Here is a 23401-nt window from a genome sequence, read left to right on the forward strand (position 1 = left end):
GTCCTTCAGCTCCCCAGTGGCTGCCTCCTGCCTTTATGGACTGTGTGCTGGTTGACCTTCTTCTCTTGGGGAGATCTCGCAGCCTGCCGCCAGTAATCTGATTTAGGTGGTCTGAGCTGAGCGTTGAAATAGCACATAACTTATCTAATAATTGTCTTTGACTAAGTGGAATTTGGGCACTTACTTATTTCTATTAAACCTTTGTATTTTTTAAAAAAAGTTTTTTAACTTGTACAAAAACTGCTTCTTTTAAAAATTGTTTTAAATTTATGTGTAGTTAGATTATCTGTGATTCAATCTGAATTTTGAGAATATACTATTTTAACCATCAGAATAATCTTCCCTTTCCCTCAAATCCTTCACACTTCCCTTTATGTCCCCATGTTCTCCCACACCCATCCTTAACATCTAGTAACTGCTATGCCCTCTGCCCTGTAGTTTTATCTTTCTCAGAATGTTCCCTAAAAGGAATACTACATTGTCTGAGTCTGGCTTGTTCAGTTAGCGTATTGGAACTTCGTAATTTCTTTTTGAGTAGTATTCCATTGTATGGGTATATCTGAGTTTGTTCACTCACCAACTAAAGGATATTTGGTAGTTAAGAGTAAATATGGTTCATAGTGAAAATGTATCATTTGATAAAACCCATAGAGAGAATAGTGTTAGAGGGGGAATACCCCATATTATACAATCCTATATAGGATGAAAGCTATATATGATTCATAGCAAACACAATACTCAATGAAGACAAATTCTGAGGCAATTCTATTAAAATCAAGCTGCCCACTCTCCACTCTCATTTAAAACAGTCTGAGGTTCAAGATACAGCAACATGACAAGAGAAGAAAATAAAAAAGGCACAAATGTGAAACAAAATCAAAGTAGCCCTGTCTACTGGTGATGCAATACTACAAAAAGAAACCCTAAAAATAACATCAGACAAATAGAGCTGATGTAGTAGTGTGTACAAAAATCCACAGCCATTCAACATACCAGTGGCACACTGTGAGAAATCAGGGAATTGAAAATAGTCAGAAAAAGGGGGTTCAGAGGAACACTCCCAGATGGAAAGTCCTCCCATGCTAATGAGTCAGAATGAATGCTGTGAAAGTGACCATATTACTAAGTATTCTACAGAACCAATGCTATTCCACTCAAAATTCCCATGCCATTCTTCAGAGACAAAAAAAAAATCTTAACAGTGATATAGAAGTATAAAAGATCCAAAGCAAAAATAATACCTGAGGCATTACCATACCTGGTGTCTTAGTTATTGTTTTATTGTTGTGAAGAGATAACAATGATCAAGGCAACTTATGTGTTGTGGAATATTTTAAGGTGTGTTGCTTTTGTTTATGTTGCATTTGTTTAACTCTGTGAAGTTGTTATTCTTTGCCTGTCTAAATCACCTGATGATCTAATAAAGAGATGAAAGGCCAATAGCAAGGCCGGAGAAAGGATAGGTGGAGCTGGCAGGCAGAGAGTATAAATAGAAGGAAAATCTGAAAGGAGAGAAGTAGCAAGATAGAACAATGAGGAGGACAACAGGGGACAGCCACCCAGCTACATAGCAAGCCATGGAAAACGAAGGTAAAGAATGGTATACAGAGAAAGATAAAAGCCCAGAGGCAAAAGATAGATGGGATTATTTGAGGTGGATTTAAAAAAAAAAAAGCTGGCTAGAAACAAGCCAAACTAAGGCCAGGCATTTATAAGAAAGAATACGACTCTACGTGTGTGGTTTATTGGCAGGAAGCTGGGTGGCAGGAAGCTGGGTGGCAGCCTCCAAGAGTAAAGAGCCCAAGAATAAAAACAAACTTATGAAAGAAAGCATTTAACTGAGGCCTTGCTTACAATTTCAAAGGCTTAGTCCATGACCATCAGCAGGGAACAAAGCGACAGGCAGGCAGATATGGCATTAGAGCATTATGAGAGCTTATATCTGATCCATAAACAGGAGGCAGAGAGACTGAGCCTGACACACCTCCTCAAAAAAGGCCACACTTCCTAATTCTTCCAAAACACTTCTACCAACTGGGAACCAAACATTCAAATTTATGAGCTTATGCAGGCTGATCTCATTCAAACTGTTGTGGAATATTAGTTGATCACAGTCACTTACACTGTACAATATTTGTTTAATGTGCTGCATTCTTTTACGTTGCACAGCAGCATTTGGGAGGCAGAAGCAAAAGCAGAAGCAGGAGGACCTCTGAGTTCGAGGACAGCCTGATTTATAGAGTGAGTTCCAGGACAGCCAAGGCTACAGAGAGAAACCCTGTCTTTAAATACAGAATCAAACAAACAAACAGCATGGTACTGGCATAAAAATGCATGTAAATCGATGAAAGACAAGACCCAGACATGAGCCACACCAATACATAGTCATCTAGTTTTTGACAAAGATTCCAAAAATACAAGTTGGAGAATAAACAGCACATTCAACAAAAGGTGCCAGACAGCAGGATGCTTACATGCAGAAGACTAAAATCACATCCCTATTTCTCACCCTGTACAATACAAAACAAAACAAAAAAACTCCATGTAAAAATCTGAAACTCTGGGGGCTGGAGGGATGGCTCAGAGGTTAAGAGCACTGACTGCTCTTCCAGAGGTCCTGAGTTCAATTCCCAGCAACCACATGGTGGCTCACAGCCATCTGTAATGAGATCTGGTACCCCCTTCTGGTCTGCAGGCATACATGGAGGCAGAATGTTGTATACATAATAAATAAATAAAACTTTAAAAAAAAAAAAACTGAAACTCTGAAACTACTAGAAGAAAAAGTAGGGAGTATGTACAAGACAAGGACTTTCCTAAGTGGAATTCTGATTGCTTAAGAAAAATGGCCAATCACTGACTGATGGAAACTCAAGAAACTAAAAAGCCTTTGTGCAACAAGAGAAGCAGCCGATCAAGTGAAGAAGTAGCCTACAGGCTACAGAATGGAAGCAAGTCTTTGCTAGCTAGATATCTAACAGGATTAATAACAAGAACACAAATAACTCAAGAAACAAAACATAAAGAAACAAGTCCCAATAAAAAAAATAAGTCACAGATCTGAAGAGAAAGAGAGAAAGAGAGACACAGAGAGAGAGACAGAGAGACAGACAGAGAGAGAGACATCTCAAAAGAAGTAGATGTGGCTGCTAATGTAGAATTTCCATATACACCAGCTGTATCATTCCTGGGCATCTAATCTTCAGGACTCTATATATCCTTTTACAAAAATGTGTGCTCATCCATGTTCATTGCTGTTCTATTTGCAATAGTCAGGAAATGGAAAGAGTTCATCAACAGATAAACAGATAATGAAGACATAATCTATCTACCTACCTATCTATCCACACATACACACAATGGATTCATCTGCAAATAAAAGGTAAATTATGAAAATTGCAGGTAAATGAATGGAATTGGAAGGTTATACTGAGTGAAGTAACCCAAACCCAGAAGTATAAATATTCTCTCATTTGTGAATTCAGCCTGAACTATGTTTAACTTGGAATTCGTGCAGAAGCCAGGAAACTGGAAAAGAACAGTTGAAAGGAGATGCCATAAGAAGATGAACCTAAAGAAAATCATATAGCTATCCTCTGGGATATTGGAAGTAGACAAGATTGCCAGGCAAAACTTGGGTGCACAGGGGTGGGGGGGGAATGTAAGGGGAGATGGGTAGAGAGAAGGGAGAAGGGGAGGATTTGGGAAAATTTGGGGGGAAGGGATGGGTGGGATGGAGGAAGGGTGGATATGGGAACAGGGAAATAAATATCTTAATTAAGGGAGCCATTTTTAGGGTTTTGCAAGAGACTTGATTCTAGAGGGGTTCCCAGGTACAAGGGGAGGTCCCTAAAATGTTCCTTGGGCAGCAGAGGGAGAGGGTGCCTGAACTGGCCTTGTCCCATAGCCACACTGGTGAATATCTTGCATATCACCATAGAACCTTCATCTGGCGATGGATGGAGATAGAGACAGAGACCCACATTGGAGCACGGGCCTTAGCTCCCAAGGTCCAAATGAGGAGCAGAAGGAGGGAAAACATGAGCAAGGAAGTCAGGACCACGAGGGAACCTTCATCTGGCGATGGATGGAGATAGAGACAGAGACCCACATTGGAGCATTGGACTTAGCTCCCAAGGTCCAAATAAGGAGCAGAAGGAGAACATGAGCAAGGAAGTCAGGACCGCGAGGGGTGCGTCCACCCACTGAGATGGTGGGACTGATCTAATGGGAGATCACCAAGGCCAGCTGGACTCGGACTGATGGAGCATGTGATCAAACCGGACTCTCTGAATGTGGCTGATGGTGGAGGCTGACTGAGAAGCAAAGGACAATGGCGTTGGGCTTTGATACTACTGCATGGACGGGCTTTGAGGGAGCCTTGTCTATTTGGATGCCCACCTTCCTGGACCTGGGGAGACTGGGGAGGACCTTGGACTTCCCATAGGGTAGGGAACCCTGACTGCTCTTTGGCCTGGAGAAGGAGGGGGAGTGGGAGTGGGGGAAGGGGAGGGAAGTGGGAAGAGGGGAGGAGGTGGAAATTTTTAATAATAATAATAATAAAGAAAAGGATGATATGAAAGTAGAAAGGATGGAAAACTTTAAGCAGGAAAGAGGGGTGGAAGCAGAGGAACATGGGGTTAACCAAAATAAAGTATGTATAAAAATGCTACTTTGTAAGCTAATTAAAATATTTAAGTAAAAATATCAGTTGTGAGAGGATGCCCTGCTAGGCTGGATGCTGCTGTTCCTAGAAGCCACTGGCTATTAACCATAAATGCCAGTGCCAGCTGTGAGAGCTCCTTTTGATTTGTTGGGCAGGGGCATCCCAAAGGACTCCCAAACAATGCAGGCTGCTGTCATACTTCTTGCCTGTCCACCAGAACTTGATGGTAAGACCCTATTAGAGTCTTACACATCTTGGTTATGTAGGACAACACAACTTGGTTGCAAGACAGACATCAAGCTAAATGCTTCCTTCTTGCTGGTTTGCTTTCATGATGCCAGGTTCTATACAGGGGTAAAAAAGTCTCAATGGACAATTCCAGCTATGAACCATATTAACTAAATACCAATCCACTAAATACTAATCCATTAGTGGCAATGACTGTGAATGGTACGATAAACTACTCTGGTTGGATTTAAGACCTGCTCCACAGAAAGGAATCCATGCCTAGTACTATAACTCCAGTTTAAAATTTATGGTTTGGAGGGTCATAGACTCTAGGGAGAGATAGCTTACTACTTTTGTTTACCAAAGTTGACATGGGTTGACATCTATGTTTAGGTTTGTGGCAGGTAATCTTGGTTGCCAGCTTGACATACACAGTAAGAGGGAACCTCAATTGAAGAACAGACCTCCACAAGGTGATCTGTGGGACATTTTCTTCATTGCTAATTGGTGTGTGTGTGTGTGTGTGTACGTGTACGCGCGTGCATGTGTGTAGGGGGAGCCCAGGTCACTGTGGATAGTACCATCCCTAAGTGGGCTATATATAACAAAGTTAGATGAACAAGTCTGTAAGCGGCATTTCTGCATGGTCTATGCTTCAGTTTCTGCTTCCAGGTTCCTGTAAGCTGAAGCAAACCCTCTTCTCCCCAGGTTTTTATCACACCAGAGAAGCAAACTACAATATACACAAATACCACTCTCAGCTTTAGCGAAGCTTATCTTCATAATAAACAGCAACGAATGCAAAGATTCTTGACTGCCCAAGGTGCTGAGACCAAGGGAAAGCTGAGTACTCAGAACTAAATAGGGCATTTATACCACATTTAAGGTTCAGGAAATACCACAGAAGTGGCAGAAAAAATATAAAATCTGGAAGACAGTGACAATGGTCAAAATATGATCTGGGCATGAACCGCATAGCACCACAACCATGACCCTACAGAAGGTCTGGCTGCCTGTATAAGATTAGATCTTTCCACAGCCAGTCATGGATTGGAGCAGTCAGGGGTCCAACCCTTCCCTGCTTATTGGAGACTGAAGGATTCAAGGGGAAGGGGTGTCAGTATCTTTAGCTGTGAACCCATTGGTGAGGCCAGGCTCATAGGCAGTCCTGATTAAATTCAGTGTGTCACAAAACAAAACAAAAAGAAATGGGAAAGGGATCTGTAGGAAGATTGGAGACTGACAGAAGTGAGAGATAAGGGTGGTGGTGGCAAGAGTAATCTCAATGTGTCAAATACATGCGAAACTCTGAAAGAATAACTTTTTTAAAAAAGAGGTTTATGTTCAATGTTAAGGAATTTGTAATCTGATTCTAAACAGAATGAGAATTCTGGTGCAGGGGCCTGTGAGGACATTTACAGAAAGGACTGACATGAGAAGATCACCCCCACCATTCACATTGAATAATTCACAGATGCAAAAGTGTTGCTTGCTTGCCTTCACTTCTTGCTAGTGAGTAATTCTACCCTGTTGCTGCCACTCCTGCAGCTGCAATCCTTCACTTGGTGTGGGAAGACCTTCTGTCTGTTACTTATTGGTTAGTTGTTATTTATTGGTTAATGAATAAAGAAACTGTCATGGGCCTGCACAGGGCAGAATAGTTAGGTGAGGAAAACTAAACTGAATGCTGGGAGAAAAAAGGCAGAGTCAGGAGAAGCCATGTAACCATGCAGGAGACAGATGCTGAATGAACTTTACGTGATAAGCCACAGCCATGTGGCGATACACTGAGTAATGGAGATGGAGTTAGTTTCGGATATAAGAGTAAGCCAGAAATATACTTAAGTTATTGGCCAAACAGTATTGAAATTGACACAGATTTCTGTGTGACTATTTTGGGGCTGAGTAGCTGGGAACGAACCGACGACCCACTGATATCAGAACCCAGTTCCTTAAGCTTTTCAACTTGGACTAAGGATCAGCAGTGCTCTAGGAGTCCTCTAAGCCTCCATCACTATTTTTGCTGAGGGATCCAACTTCACAGACTAAGCAGCTACTGGGTTTTCAGCCCTTCCAGTATGCACACAGCCACTGTTAAGATTGTTAGATTACCCAACTCTTACAGCATAAACTGTTTATAAACTGGTTTATAAATCCCTTTGTAATTTACATACCATAATTTACATACTCATATTATCAGTTTGGTTCTAGAGAACCCTAATAGACAAATCATGCACTTTATTAATACAATCCAGTGATCAGACTGGTAAGATAAACTTGGAATTGTGTGGCAGAGGGGCAGTGTAGAGCCTGTATCAGGCTATCAGCAAAGGAAACAATGGCAAGGACTTCAATGCTGGTGGCTGCAGTAAAACCAGAAAGAGGATGGCAAAGGATTCATAAGACATTAGATTGCATATGATCAACAGAATGTATACCATAAGGAAGGAGGAAAGAAGAAAAGTTAAGACAACTCTAAGACTTCAAAGCTATGTAATGAATGTAATCTGACAACACCATTAACCAAATAACAGTGGAAGAGGAGGAAGGAGGAAACGAATGATGAAAACAAAATTGCTTATAGATTATATAAGTAGAATTATACTAACAAGAACTTAGAATTAAGATCTAGAATTCAGAGAGAGACTGAGGCTCAAGTTTTAGGTCTGATATTCAAGAGCATACCTACAAACAGTAACGGATGAAACTATTCAGGGAACAGTTTATACAGAATCAAAAGTACCAAGCACAGAACAAAAGGCTTTCTTATGAACCTTATTGAACTTCTTCAATATTAAGTTTAATAAGGTTTACACACAGAATCATTTTGAATAAAGAGTTAACATGAAGAGTAAACAATGACATATCAAAATTATCTGCAACTTGTAGAACAACTTTACGACCAATAATATATCTCTGAAACTGGAATACATTGTTCTACTGGGTTGGGAAGACTAAAATACAGAGCACATTAAAGAGTACATTGGTCAGGTTTACTGCTCATTTGTGACACTAATGCTCCACTAAATAAAACAATCAAACATGTGGTATGGCCTCCTATAATGCAAAGGCAATACAAATGAGTATTAAATCAATACACAAAAATACAGCATACATTTAACAAGTTCAACTACTGACATCTAGAAATTGTTATATTGCATAAGTGTATATATGTGTGCCTGCATGGCAACCAGTGGTCTAATTTATCAATATAAAGTCCTCATTACAGCTGAGATTTAAAATTTAAATTTATTTATTCCCAGTCCATTGTTTGGAATCATCATTGTTAAAACACCCAAAACTGATGCCACAACATCTGCAAGGAAAGCTATCTTGTGATACATACTTTACTGAAAAGTTTAAAAATACTTTGGGGCATGTTCATAGACTACAGAAGAAATGTTTTAAGTAAGAGATCTGAGTACAAAATACATGTTTATTCAAATCATGTTGATTTTCAGTATATTCTGAAGTAACACACAAAATTATATCAAAGCTATATTTTAATTTCATCACATTCTACATTAAATTCTTTACTATTTACCAAAAATAACCTTTTATAAAGCTTACTATTTTGTCTAATATAATATAGATTGTCTCTCTTTTTATGTGTTTCTCTCAAAAATCAAGTTTATGAGCATATCATACAAAACCGTGGTATATTACACACCAAGCATGAGTACGATTCTGTACAGTGTATATAACAGCATATACATATATACTACAAGAGACTACACGCCTTGTTAAGTCATAGTTTAAGAAATCTTTCATGTAAAAAACTCTGCATTACAAAATGTGGTGGCTTGAGAACCAGCTGTTTTTCTTTTCATGAATTTCTCTCAGAGGACATGAGTTGTCCATTTAACTTCATTAGTAGCTTTACCACGAGCCCAGCCTACAAAATAAAACATATGTTAACAGTAAATATGAAACATACAAAAAGATATACAGTAGTGGGCATTTTCATACCTATTTGAAGGGTAACTTAATTAGGAAGAGACAGCATGTCAAGAAATTGGTCGAATCTAATATACCTGCAAACCCACAAACTTAGTTCTAGACCTGTGGGTGTGAACCCTTTTCATTGAAGAATTCCCTCTGCTTGGTCTAGCCCCAGCACTGTGGGTTGGGAGCCAACTTTCCCTGATCCAGTTAAAGAGCTTGCCCACCAGCTTACTTGATTTAGTTCTGGCTGCACATCTGCCTCATAGCCCAGTCTAAGAAAAGCCGCACAACCAACAAAGGAAGTCCATATACCCAGGTCAAATGGCAAAAACAAAAACAGCATGATTGGCCAAAATAATTGCTCCCATAAACTCACCAGTTTCAGAAGTATTCTCCCATACAGATTTAAAAGAACAATCATGAAGTTTATCAAAGAATTCAAGGATTTAAAGAAGATATAAATACTTTATTGAACTCTAGGAAGATAACAATAAACAGTTGAGTGCTGTCCAAAAAAATACATACAGCTGAATGAAATAAAAATATTTGAAAACTGAAAATGAATAAAGAGATATGAACATTGATGAGAACACAAGCTGAAATGAAGATACAATTGAAAAACTCAATATGCCAGTTAGAAAACTCAGGGAAAGTCTTACAAGTAATACAAGTAGAATGAATCAACCAGAAGATAAGTAGATATCTGTACTAGAAAATAAAAGAATCTAGACCAAAACAAAATAAAACAAAAACAAACCAAAGAAAGTAAAAAAAAATTTAATAAACATGGAAAGGGAACATATGAAATGTGTGGGACACTATCAAAAGACTAAATCTTTGAATTATAGAAATAGAAGGGGGAGAAGAATCTTAGGGCATTCAATGTCATAGGCCAGATATTTAACAAGATGATAAAAGAAAACTTGCCCAAACTAAAGACACACTTGTAGAGATACAAGAAGCACACAGAACACCCAATAAACAAGACCAGAAAAGAAACACCCAAAGGCATATCACAGGTAAAACACCAAAAATCCATAAGAAAAGAAAATATATTGAGAGCTGCAAGAGAAAAACAACCCCCCCCCCCCGCCGCCCAAGTAACAAATACAGGAAACCTAGAATAACACCTGATTTCTCAATGGAAACTACCAAAGTCAGAAGGACCTAAAACCAAGAAATCCTAGTTTCAAAAGACCACAACGGCAAAATTAAACTACTGTAACCAGCAAAACTAACTGCCATAGTTGGAGAAGGAACAACTTTCTATGATCCAAATGGCCTAAACAAATTCACATCCAACAACAAGAAAACACAAAACAGAATATTATAAGCAAAGCAGCTTTGAGCTAAAGAGAGGAATATAGTCAAGCTACCCTACAAAGAAAAAAAGAAGGAAAAAATAAACTGCAAAACACAAATCAGCAAAAAAAATGACTGCAATCTATGTATACCTTTCAATAATAATTTTAAATATTAAAGGCCTAAACTTACCAATCAAAAGACACAGAGAAGCTGAATGGATTAAGAAACAAAAGTTATCTATATGCTGTCTAGAAGAATTCATTTAGTGTTAAAGATAGAGACTACCTTAAAGAAAAAGGATAGAAAAAGTATTCCAAGCAAATGGGATCAAGAAGCAAGCAGGCACTGCTATTCTAATATCCAACAAAATAAACTTCAAACTAAAACTAACCAGAAGAGATAAAGAAGGAAGGAGGGAGGACAGCACAGAAGCAGAGGGCAAGAGACAACACCGTGGTTGTTTCATTAAGCCTCAAGGACTCATTATTTTATATGTATCTAAAGGTATACACAACACATGTGCATGTGTATACATACACATTAGTAATGAGAAACCTCCTTCAAATGGTTGGTCAGGGAGTCTACATGGCTCCCCAAACCAATTTAGACTATTGATGTAGCTCCTGGTTATCTCTCTGGGTTGAGGCTCAAGGTGGTCCCCTCCTGATGAAGACACTACACAGTCAGGACAAAGGACTTGGATAATTTGAACTGAATCCGACCTGAAAGCCCCTGTGCTGTGGCTTAGCTTTCATAGTTCCAGAAAACACGATGCAAGCGGCCAAGGGAAGGAACTGATTAAGCAGTCCTACCCAGCTGCAACACCTAGGAGTCACAGCAATGACTAGCATGGCGAGATATCCATAAATTAACAGTAAGTGGCATTTACATGTCAGTAGTAATCAACAACTGTCTAGTCAGACTTAAGGCTCAAGAGGTAAATCAGGCCTGGTACTAGAAACCTAGCTAGTACCCTTGGCTAGTGACATCGTGGACCTTAGAACTAAGTCTATCGCCACTTTGTTAGAGCAGCATGATTCCTCACTACATTCTAAACCTCTCCTTATACCCACACATAAGCATAACTACCACCTCTCTCCTTAGCCAGGAGGTAGTGGTGCACACCCTTAATCCCAGTAAGTCTCTGAGTTTGAGACCAGCATGGTCTACAGTGTGAATTCCAGGATCTCCTGGACTACAAAGAAAAACTCTGTCTTGAAAAGCCAAAAAAAAAAAAAAAAAAAAGAAAGAAAGAAAGAAAGAAAGAAAAAAATTAAGAAAAAGAAGCCTTTCTCACAGATGGAAATATAGGCCATCATAGAAAACCATAACTGATACAATGCAGAGATCAATGGAATATGGGAAATCTAGTATCAACAAACACATGTACACCCCAGCTCCTACATCTATGGCTCAGGGAACACTGCAGAAGAGAGGATGCAAAGGTTGTAAGAATCAGAACATCAGACTCCTAAAATCCACTGTCAAACAGTCTCTCCTAGAAATAGCTGCATAAGTAAGACCTGGACAATGGCAATATCAATGAACATGTTACTATGGGAAGGAAAAATTGTAAAGGGTCTGTCTCTCCCCTAGACAAAGAACTACAGTGAAGTGATGAATACTGAAAGAAGAATTAGACTCTCCCAGAAACCCTTTTTGGGTGTTTAATGCAGAGTGGTTAGGCAGGAAACCATAAACACACAAAAATAAAAATGGCTCTGGCAGTTGTATTTATATATTTGTGTACACATGTGCATGTGTGTGCACACATACATGCGACAGTAATAATAAAAGAAAAAGAGGCTCTCAACTTGAGAGGTAGTGGGGGAATGGGAGGTGTTGGAGGGAGAGTATATAGGAGAGGCTGGAAGGAGAAAAGGGATGTAATCCTACTTTGATTAAGAACATAGTAAAAAAGAAATAGGGTATAGAAGATAAATTTACTTAGGATTCTGAAGGTAGTTAAGAAATGCCTCACAAAATGTATTGACTAGTTCAGATAGTATACTGGTCAAGAAAAGCGAAGAACTTTAAAAACAGAGGGAATAATTAATCAGAATGAAGAAAAAGAAACGGCATAAGGAAGCATTTAACTGCTCTAAAACAGAGATAAATTAATCTTCCAAGTTTTTGGTTCCTTTAGTTAGGAAAGGAATTTTATTTTTTTCTTGATCTTAAATATTAAATTTCATCTAATACTAAAGGTTTCCGGGGAAGGTAAATGAATTAACAACTAAAAAAAGAATTTTAGTAAAACTGTAGCCTATCATCATAAGTCCAAACTAATTTATCAGTACTTGCCTGTTTTGTGTGCACTATAAAGCTCATCTTATTTTCCAAACTATGGATTTGAAAACAAGTCCCAGCATCTCCCAGTTGCCATGTAAAGCAACAATACTTAAGACTGATGAGTAAAGCCTGCAATAGAATTAGAAATTATTATGCTAAAATAGAGCTAAAAGTAACATTGATCAGTAATGGTGGTGCACACCTGTAAATCCCAGTACTTAGAAGGTGGAAGATGAAGATCAGAAATTCAGGGCTATTCTTGGCTAGCAGTCAGTTGGAGACCAGTCACATGAAACCCTATCTGAAAATGATTGACAAACACCCTAAACAAGAAATGCAACATTTATCTTCACATTATTTTTAAAGTCTCTTTATAGCACCCGCACTAACCTCACACAGCGTGAAGCACAGAACCCAGAAGGCAGACTCCTGGGGCACAATGAACAATGACAATATTTGCATCAGACTAATAAACATTTTAACAGATGTTCATTCTCAATGAGTTTCAACACAGAAGGCTAAGCTTTTACTTCATGCAGGTTAATAATAACTTCTTTAATTTGTTCCAGACCTTTTACGAATATATATACAGTACCTTTAAATTTGAAATTTATATAGTGGGATTAACAGATGACTTCAGCAATTTTATTCCATTGAAAGTAAGTACACTGATGTGTTAATATTTATTGTAGAAATTAAAAAAAAGTAGAATATATTCTTCATAAATTTAATAGAACTATTTAAGAAACAATGTTAGGGTAAGCTACTCTCACGCTTTCCTATGAAATGCTATATTTAAGTAGCCATTTAATTTTTTCTTATGTTAAATGTTTATTTTGTTGACATGTATTACTTGGACTTATGAAGTATGATATGATGTTCTCATGAGCCTATATATACCATATATACATTGATTAACATGCCTAAAATCTAAAATGCTTATTGTTTCTCTCTGGTAAGTAGAATGAAATTCCCTTCTTCTATTTTGGTATATACTTATTTTTAATTATTGTCTTCTAGTAACAACTTGTTCTTTATTATCCTAAACATACAAATATACGAAGAAGTATACACACACACACACACACACATACCAAAAAGTATATATACATATACCAAAAAGTGTTTATACTATCCTTCAAAACATACGTGCTTAGAAATGTCAGCTGTTTATGAACGACAATTCTTAGAATGTTAACTATAAGCTAAAAATATGTTCAAAGATAACAGCTCAGGGACTTTTTAAAATTTTATTTGTTTGTTTGCTTGTTTGTTTGTTTGTTTGTTTTTGAGACAGGACCTTATTATGTAATTCCGGCTGGCCTGGAGTTCACTATATAAAACTGATACACTCAGAGAGATCCACCTGCCTCTGCCTCCTGTGATTAAAGGCATGTGCCACCACCACACCTGACAGTTTAGGGTATTTTTAAAGTGGGATTCTGTAAAGGAAACACAGCATAGCTAATTTACATGAGTGTATGCTATATAATCTACATTCATGTTGTAAAATAAAACTTATAAAATATGCTAAAATAGCTATTTAGTGTAGACAGGAACCAGTGAAAGCACAGTAATACTTTAAAATGAGTAGACTTAGTCACTTGAACTTTTCTTAAAACTAGTGTCAGAAATCAATCCTTTAATAAGACAAAAAAAAAGAAGGTAGAAAAGAAGAAAGGAAAGGAAAGAGTTGTGAAGTTGTAAAGGCAGCAACTCTCAGTTTTACCCCATATAGTAAAATAAAAATCTGCTCTTAGAGGACAATATCCAGTGAGGGAAGAATTCTTAAGGCCCCCAAAATATGAAGAGCCAGGTCCACACAGTCCTCTGATGTGTGTACTTGTGCAAGCACATGAAGCCCAGAAATCAATGCTGAGTGGCTTCCTCAGTCTCTTCCCACACTATCTTTCAAAATAGGTCTGCTCCACTAAACCTGGAAGCTTCTGATTAGACTGTACAGCAGCAAGCTCCAGGGGTCCACTCGCCTTCACTCACTATGCACTGCTCTGCCCATTTTTCATTTCTTTTAAGCAAACTCAGTTCACAGAAATAGAAAAGTAGCCACAAATTACATAGCAGTAGCCTACCCAGTATAAGTAAACCAGTTTTAACAGAAATAGGCAATGGCCCAAGAGCAAGCTGTAAGGAACCCCAAGAAATCAAATTCCATGTCAAATATGAAAATCTATGCTTTTCAGCCCTATGTTTGTAGTTATTCTCTATATCCTCCCACAGGTTAACAGCATAATAAAATACGGTTGTCCATAAGGTTGACTACAAATTCAGATGAATGACAGTTTACATAAGATAAGTAAGGGCTATGAGATCTGCTCCAGCCCTTACCCTGGATCCCAAAGATGAAATACATCTCAGGAGCAAAGGGGGTTGCAGAGGATTTCTATAATAACACACAGACAGGCTAATGCTCTTCATTCCAAGTGTTCTTTTTTTTGTTTGTTTCTACTCTAAAAATCCTGTTCTACTTCTAACTTCTCCAAGCTTCTTCTTCTTCTAACCTAAAAACTCTTCTCCTGTAGGATCCTTGAAGTGATAAGTAGCTGAGCTACTTTCCACGGCAACACAAAGGTTCAAGGCCATAGGAGCAAAGCCTTGACCAGACCAGGGTAGTGTGTGTGTGCACAGTGCCCAATGACAGATCCATTGTTAGTAGACTGGCAAGTGAAGAATTGGCATGCTTTTTTAGTAACCTTGGTTGGACATCTGTGACTATGACCTTGTGTAAGCTGTAAAGTTTCCTTTTTGAAAAAAGCCTTTAGTCTAGTTGAACTTGTGAACTAATTGTGTGTAGCTAGCAAGGTAGGCTTTTAGGTGTTTGTAGCCCTCGTGGGACAATAGATCTAGATATGAAACATGTCCTAGTATATATTCTATAAATCAAAACTATACAGCTAAATGAAAAGTCATCTATTTGACCATTCATGCATATGTGTGCCCATAAGATTGAGATACAATCACAAGAGTAAATGTACACATTGTATGAAAGTGCATGATAATAGGGAGTATCATAGTTGTTATTGCACAAGTGAAATTTCAGAGAAAAGCAACAGTTTTCAGAGTAAGCTGTAATTGTGTCATGGCCTGCAACAGCTGTGATAAACACTCCGGACATCTCACCCTTTTCTGTTTAAAAAAAGAAGCATGTAAGTCAGTCTTAGGGCAGTGCTTTCCCATCTGTTGGCACAGTAAATCCAAGACACTCTTGTTCTCTGTCTCTCTGAAAGCTATGATTCAACAACTTTAGACATGCCATAATTTTTGTCCTTGGGCATCTGTGAAGGTCTCTTTGCCTGGACACTAACACTAACCAACTGGCTGCCAAAGGAGATAATTGCAGGAGGGCAGACTTCTAAGTTTATACAAAGACTTGGTTGAAAGAGTAAGGGTATTGACTGTGATTACTTTCTTGCCAAAAATTATGCCCAGTAAACTATTAACACACTGCAGTGTTGTAGGAAAAATCCCCAAGCTGTAATGTGAGACAAAGAGCCCTGCACACTAGAATTCTGCAATGGGACAGTTTAACACATTCTGAAGGCAGAAAGATTGATGAGATGTGTATCTCTGGTGACAACGGTCCTCATCGGCTTGCTAAATGAGGAGCGCACTCCATGAGATACGCATCTCTGATGAGTTGACCCTGAAATATGTGCTGAATTCTCACTGCATAATTCTGCGGTCAGTAGCACTCCAGTGCTGGAGTCTCAGCAGTTAAAAGCGCTGGTTGCACTTGCAGAGGACACAGGTTCTATCCCCCAGCATCCCTATGGCAGCTCATATCACAACTGTAATTCTTGTTCAGGGATCTAGCACTCTCTTCTGACCTCTGTGAGCACCAGGCACACATGAGATGCACAGACTTACACAGGTAAAACACCCATACACATAATATAAAACATAAAAAAGAAGAAAGTCCATAATAAGAGACAAAAACTAGAATAAAATTTATGAAATTTCTAGACTCTTGAAAAATGATCTAACCTTGACAAATCTAAATAAATTAGGGAAAATTTTTGCTAGCTTACTATCATAAATTAGAAAGATGTTCATCCAACCGAAATGTGTTGAATATGTTAAAAATAACTGTCAAGCTTATCTCTTATATCCTAATCACTTTGATTAGAATAAGGAACAACATAGTGTCAAGAATTTCTGTATCAGGCCTGGAGAGATGGCTCACATTTCTTATGAAACCTGAGCTTGATTTCCAGTACCCACACTAGCAGCTCACAATGCCTACATCACCAGCTCGAGGATGATCTGACACCTGTAGCCTCTGTGGGCAACTGCACACACAAGTACATACTGCACGACATGTGATTATGTTTAATTTTAGACATAATAAAAATAAAAAATGTAAGAACAAAACAAACGAAAAACTCTGTAAAAAGCAGTTATTCTAATGGTTGCCATACTCCCTTCCACACTAAACCTCGTTCCCTGAAGAGCTTCCTGCAACCAATCTTCACTTTTAATTGTTATAAGAAGAGCTTCCTGTAACTAATCTTCACTTTTGATTGTTATAAACGCCTTTCCTTTCTTAAGTCTGGAGTCCTCCTACCTCACCTCCTTCTAATCATGGTCTTTCTATGTATTCTAGGATAGGCTAGCTTCAGAGTCATGACCTTCCTACTTCACGCTCAGGTGCTAGGATTATAGATATATGCCACTATGCTTGGGTAAGTATGAGAATAAAATAAGTTAGCAGCAGCTTATAACTTAGAAGAGGACCCTCACCAGAATCTGCCCATGCTGGTGCCCTAATCTCAGACTCTGAGCTTTTAGAAGTGTCCAGAAACAAATGCCTATTGTTTATAAGCCTCCAGCCTATGGTAGTTTGTTATAGCAGCCAGAACTAAGACAGATACATAAGAAAAAGTCTCTCTTGATTTGAGTTTGCAATATCTGGCTCCTGTCTCCAAAATTATCAATGAACTTTTTTTAATAAATATATATGAAATATATATGAGCCAGAAATAGTAGTGCATGCTTTTAATCTCAGCACTTGAGAGGCTGAAGCAGACAAAACTCTGAGTTTGAGGCCTAGTCTAAATGGTTAGTTTCAGGACATCCAGAGCTACATAGTGAAACCCTGTCTTAAAAAGCATAAACAAAATTCTTGTATAGAAATATATATGCAATTTGTATTTATGTAAAGATATTCGATTCCTATAATTTTTACACTAATAAAGTTTATATAAAGTTTAGCACCCTTTTTATAAAAATGTAACATATAAATGTGTTATTCTACCAAAAATACTATTTATTCTACCATATGGACAAAAGACAAGAGATATTACAAATGCAAAAGTATGCCATTTCTAGATTCTTCACAGAGGATGGCACTATTTCAGATACTACACAATGTGACTACTCAACAACAGCTTAAGACCTACCTTAGTTTCCATGTTGAGGAGATGCAGTCCTTTTATATTCACTCCTACATACACAGGGATGACTTTATGATTGCTTGGGCTTGCCTTTGTAAATATCTGTCCTGTGAAAAAAGCTGCTCCATACGTGGGGATTTCCCAGCAGTTCTGTAGAAACATGCGTTGCAGGTGATGCATTTCCTTACTGACACCCTCACTCATGCTAAGATTCTGAAAACAAAGTAGAATAAAAAGAGATGTATTTTTTTTTTTTTTTTAGTTTTTTAGTTTTTCAAGACAGGGTTTCTCTGTAGCTTTGGAGCCTGACCTGGAACTCACTCTGTAGACCAGGCTGGCCTCAAGATCACAGAGATCGGCCTGTCTCTACCTCCTAAGTGCTGGGATTAAAAGCGTGCACCACCACCGTCTGGCTGAGATGTGACCTTTTATAATGCAAAGAGGTTGACTAGTAATTTCTAAAATCAATGTTGTCTCCAAACAAGAATAAAGTTATGGTATATTATCTCAAGTGGATGTTTTCTCTTGTAGCCTTAATATTAAAAAGAAATAAGCTGAGATCGAGTGTTGTCTATGCCAATAGAAGGAAAGCACTTTATGGGCAAGGATACTACATTATTTCAGTTTTACCTCATGTATTTACCACAAAATACAGCATATATAAAGTATTCAATAAAAGACTTTATAATTCTAGAAATAAATACATCTTTTTATTTTCAGTTTTAGGCATTGTGAACCAGAAAATTCACTTTTAATTCTGCTATTAATAATTTAATATTTAAACATTATAACACTAATACAAATAGCTTACAGTTTTTTCCATTTCTGGAGCAGCTTACCTTGTACTCATGGAGTATACGATTTATCCAGTGAGGCGCTTTACTTTTCAGTTTAGTAATAGGTACAATAGATTTCAAATTTTCTTCGCTGGAAGTATACATGTCAACATCCTTTAAATAAGTCATCTTTAGTAGCTAAAGTACAATAATCCTCTGTCATAAATGGCATTAAATAATGGAAATTTTAAGCTGAATATGATTTTAAAATGCTCTACAATCTTAATACTATCAATTTAGAGAAATGTTTTCTATTTCAATATGAAATATTTTTTTATTGAAAATATTTTCAAAAACTGAAAGATCGCAGTGTAAAAACTTTAGACTAAATCTGTGCTAAAATCTGTTTCTCTCAAACTATTTTCTATTAGTGGGATTCTTAATTATCTGACTCATCATATTTTTTATTAAATCAAATTTTTAGCCAACTTATTTAAACACAAAGTAAAGGAATATAAATCAAAACTATAAAGCTAAATTATATCAAGTACAGCAAATAAATATAAGTAAAACTCAAAACTGCTTTACTAACCAAAACAGCAACTCATGTTTTATAGTTCTTTTCATTTATCCAGTGTTTTGTATTATTTAATTCTAAACCAATGTATAAACAGTATGTCTGTTCTGAGACAGTGTCTTACTCTGCAGCTCAGGCTGGTCTGATCATGACCCTCTGGTCTCAGGTTCACTGATTATGAGTAGGTGCCACCATGCCCGGCCAGCGATGTATTACATTACTTTGCAGTAATGTTAAAATTGTGTTAGCTAAAGAGAATTTTGAGCATATTATAAATCATGCATTGTATCAAATACTTACTTTAAGAAACCTTGTTTGTGCTTCTTACTCTCATAATTCCCATAAACTATTTGTAACAGCAGACTTGCCAGTGTTATCAGTTTAGCATCAGGAGCTGTATAAAATCCCTTCAATAAATTGTATCTGGCTTCATCAAAGAGAATAAGAATAGCTAGTGGGTCTTCAATCTTAAAAGGAAAAATGTATAATTTTATTAATAACATATAATTTACTTAAAAATATACTTTTTCTTATTCACTATAATAAACTATAGAAATATAGTGTATATGTATGATATGATATTATATATGTATACTATATATATATGATATTACTACTCTAAAGCAGGAGTTGGCAGGCTTTGTTTCTAAGGATCAAACAATAATATTTTAAGCTTTATGAATCATGTAATTTGTTGTAAATACTGCATCATAACATAAAAGCACAACTCTTAAATATATATGAAAATTTGTATTCCATAAATTTTCACAATATGATATAGTAAACTACTGATATTCAACAAAATTTCCTAACCCTGAAGGCTGCATGAGAATAGACAGCAGGTAGACAGTGGTCATAGTGGTCATTTGCTAGTCTATAAATATGATCATGGTATATACTGTTAATAATTTATAGCTCAGCTTATCTAAATGTTTACATTCAAAAAACATTTTCCTATTATATATACTTCATAAAATACAGTAGTGAACCTGAAAGACAAAATGCATCTATCCCTAGAATGACAAACATGGGTGAAATAAGCTTCATTTAAGGCAAACACTTTTTAACTTTACACTTTCAAATATATTAAAGGAAGAACATACTACTTTCTTACATTTTAAACAACTTATCTAATAGGATAAATAAATATTAGCAAAGCTATCCTATACATATTATATTTCTAGTTGGAAATAATTAACAATTAATAGTCTCTGAGTATTTCCAAACATAAGTCATAACACCAAGTAGAATGATTTTGATAAACCAAATAAAACATTTTTTAGCTTAAAAAAAACAGAGAAACAAAATTTTCTTTAGAAACATGATGACAGGAAGATTATTATTCTAGTTGAAAGGATACCAATAAGAGTCAAGAAGAAAGCATGAACACTGACTAGACCCTGCAGGTGGGTGCTTATAAAGAACTTCTCAAACAACTGGGAAAACGCTAATTTGGACATTAGACATTATTATGGAGACTTAATTTCCAGTTAAAATGCCATTGTGGTATATGTTATGTCCTCATTTTTGTGTCCTCTTCTGACTCGAGCAGGCATCAGGCACACATGTAGTACACAGACACACGTGCAGACAAAACACTATAACATAAAAATAGATTAAAAAATAGAGATGAAGTAAATGTGGCAAAATGTTAGCTATCAGAAGATCCAACAAATAAACCACAGTGTTAATTATAATATTTTTAAAATTTACCCTTCGTTTTTTAATTTCTTCAATTAAGATATTGAGGGAAAGGTTGAATGAGTGTTCTCACACTAACAACTTAGGAGATTTAAAGGGTTTGAGTAGAGAATAACATAGAATTTTCAGTAGTATATTAAATGAGTTTTAATCAATGACTACAATCTTCTAATAAAATCAGGCTGTTTCCATCCTAAAATTATGATGCCAACAAATAAATGCAATTCTCCCATTTTTCAGAGTGCGGTTAGAAATTTCTCAATTATATGAATTAAAGGACAAAGATATTGTATTATGTGACATTCTTACTTAAGAATTTGGTAAAACCTTGTTTTCTTTTAGGAACCTACTTTTCTAACCACAAAATTTAATATCTATGATTTTTATTCCTCCTTTTCTTTCCCAGATTTTTAAAATATTATATGAGTCAAGAAGATAGCCTTAGTATCCTTAGATTACGTAGCTTTTTTGTTTGTTTTTTGTTTTCCGAGACAGGGTTTCTCTGTGTAGTTTTGGAGCCTGTACTGGAACTCGCTCTGTAGACCAGGCTGGTCTCAAACTCAGAGATCCACCTGCTTCTGCCTTCTGCGTATTGAGAATAAAGGCATGCACTACCACTAACCAGCTTTACTTAACAGATTTTAAAAATCTAATACATTTTTTAAATTGTGGTTATATATATATATATATATATATACCAAAAAACTTGCTATTTTAATCATTTGCAAGTATAAAATTTAATGCCATTAATTATATTTTCAGTATTGTGGCATGCCGTCATCACTATTGCCAAGGACTTTACACTACTTGAACAGAACCTCTGAAAAAATTAATGTCTGAGCTGGATGAAGTTAATCAGTAGTGCTAATGTTTAGCTGGCAAAAGAAGTCAGGTCCAATCCCCAGAACTCAATCAACTAAAACACAACAAAAGAAACCTCCTGATAGCCCCAGCATAAGGACTTTAATAGTTTCTAATGTGTTTTCTGATTTTATAAACTTGCATGCTTTAATTAACATAAATGTAACAATATAGCATTTATCCTTTGGTCTTGCTTATTAATTTAGAATGTCTTTAAAGCTCAGCTCACTCATGTACCATATATTGCAAATTAACTTTTTTAATCATTGCATATTATATATATATTTATTGCATTTTCTTGTCCCCCTCATTTACTCAACACTTAGGTTGCTTCCAACTTTAAATTACGCAATAAACGATATCGGTTAATTGTCCCAGTTCCTGTTTTCAGCCCTTTCAAGTATATACCTACAAGTAGAATTACTTCATCAAATGGAAATACATACATATCCTGGCTCCACACTCTGTGTGTCTATGTCCGTGAGTGCACACATGAACGTGAGGTCAGAGAACAACTCTCTGAACTTCCATTTCTAATCTTCTGTGTACATATGTTCAAATTTATGCTAATATCACAATGTTTTGGTTACTACAGCTTTGTAGCATGTTTTGAAGTGTGAATATCCCAAACTTTATTCTTTCTTCATGATTGTACTATTGAATAGACATACTTTCCTTTACATCACCAAATATGTAGGTCAATTTGTTGTCAGCTAAACATAAAATATCTTTGTCATTGAACATGGATGGATATCTCTGTAGTTATTTAGGTCTTACTAATTTTTCAGCAATGTTTTGTATTTTCATTGAAACCTTTTCTTCATATCTATTTATTATGTATGTATGTGGACAATATGTAGAAGTCAAGTTTCACCTACCACATCATGGCTTCTAGAGACTGAACTCAAGATGTCAGGCTTGGCAGCAAGCACCTATGTTCACAGTGTCATTTTGCCAGCACACATTTTTTACACATGAATCTTGGACTGTGTTAAGAGTTATTTCTGTGTATTTCAATCTTTTAGTCATCAGTTAAAGAATCTATTAAATTCATCATCATCATCATCGTGTGTGTGTGTGTGTGTGTGTGTGTGTGTGTGTGTGTGTGTGTGTAAATGAAAGCCAGAGCTCAACCTCAGGTGTCATTCCTTGGGAAGTGTCAACCTTGACTTTTGTGACAGGGTATTTCACTAAGACCTTGGCTAGCCAGCAAGTCCTAGGGATCCATGTTTCTCCTCCCCAGAGTTGGGATCATAAGTAAGTTCCTCCATGCCTAGCTTATTGTATGGATACTGGGGACTGAACTCAGAGCTACTTTCTCTGCAGCTCTGGATGTTTTTATGTTTGTTGGTATACAGAAATATAAGTAATTTTTGTGTGCTGAGTTTGTACCCTGTAACTTTTCCAAAATAATTTACTACCTAGTTTGGGTAATTATCCAGGGGATTATTAAGGATTTCCCATACATAAGATCATATCACTTGCAAATAAGCAGTTCTTGTTTTTCCTTTCTAGTCTGGAAATCTATTTCATTTTCTTTTCTAACTACGATGTGTAGAATTTCCACACTAGCGCTGCATTGCAGTAGTGAAAGCACACATCCTACTTTGTTCCTGATCTTAGATCAAAGTTCCAGTCT

General features: G+C 36.7%; 1 protein-coding gene across 4 annotated transcripts in view; it reads right to left on the reverse strand.

Annotated features, from left to right (window-relative positions):
- Nucleotides 1-7669: 7669 nt before the first annotated feature.
- Krit1 (KRIT1 ankyrin repeat containing) overlaps nt 7670-23401 on the reverse strand; it is a 41432-nt gene continuing 25700 nt past the window's right edge. For 3 of the 4 annotated variants that reach the window (XM_048436446.3, XM_085683714.2, XM_048436438.3), the window contains exons 13-17: nt 19501-19667; nt 18687-18774; nt 17854-18060; nt 12449-12565; nt 7670-8789 (exon numbers count right to left, since the gene is read on the reverse strand). In XM_048436446.3, coding sequence (XP_048292403.3) covers nt 8721-8789; nt 12449-12565; nt 17854-18060; nt 18687-18774; nt 19501-19667 — 648 coding nt within the window. In that variant the 3' untranslated portion in view covers nt 7670-8720. The remainder of the gene's footprint in view (nt 8790-12448; nt 12566-17853; nt 18061-18686; nt 18775-19500; nt 19668-23401) is intronic. The other variant, XM_048436451.3, reaches the window with a different exon arrangement.

Source organism: Myodes glareolus, chromosome 25 (genome assembly GCF_982192425.1).
Source record: "Myodes glareolus chromosome 25, mMyoGla1.1, whole genome shotgun sequence".
Lineage (NCBI taxonomy): Eukaryota > Metazoa > Chordata > Mammalia > Rodentia > Cricetidae > Myodes > Myodes glareolus.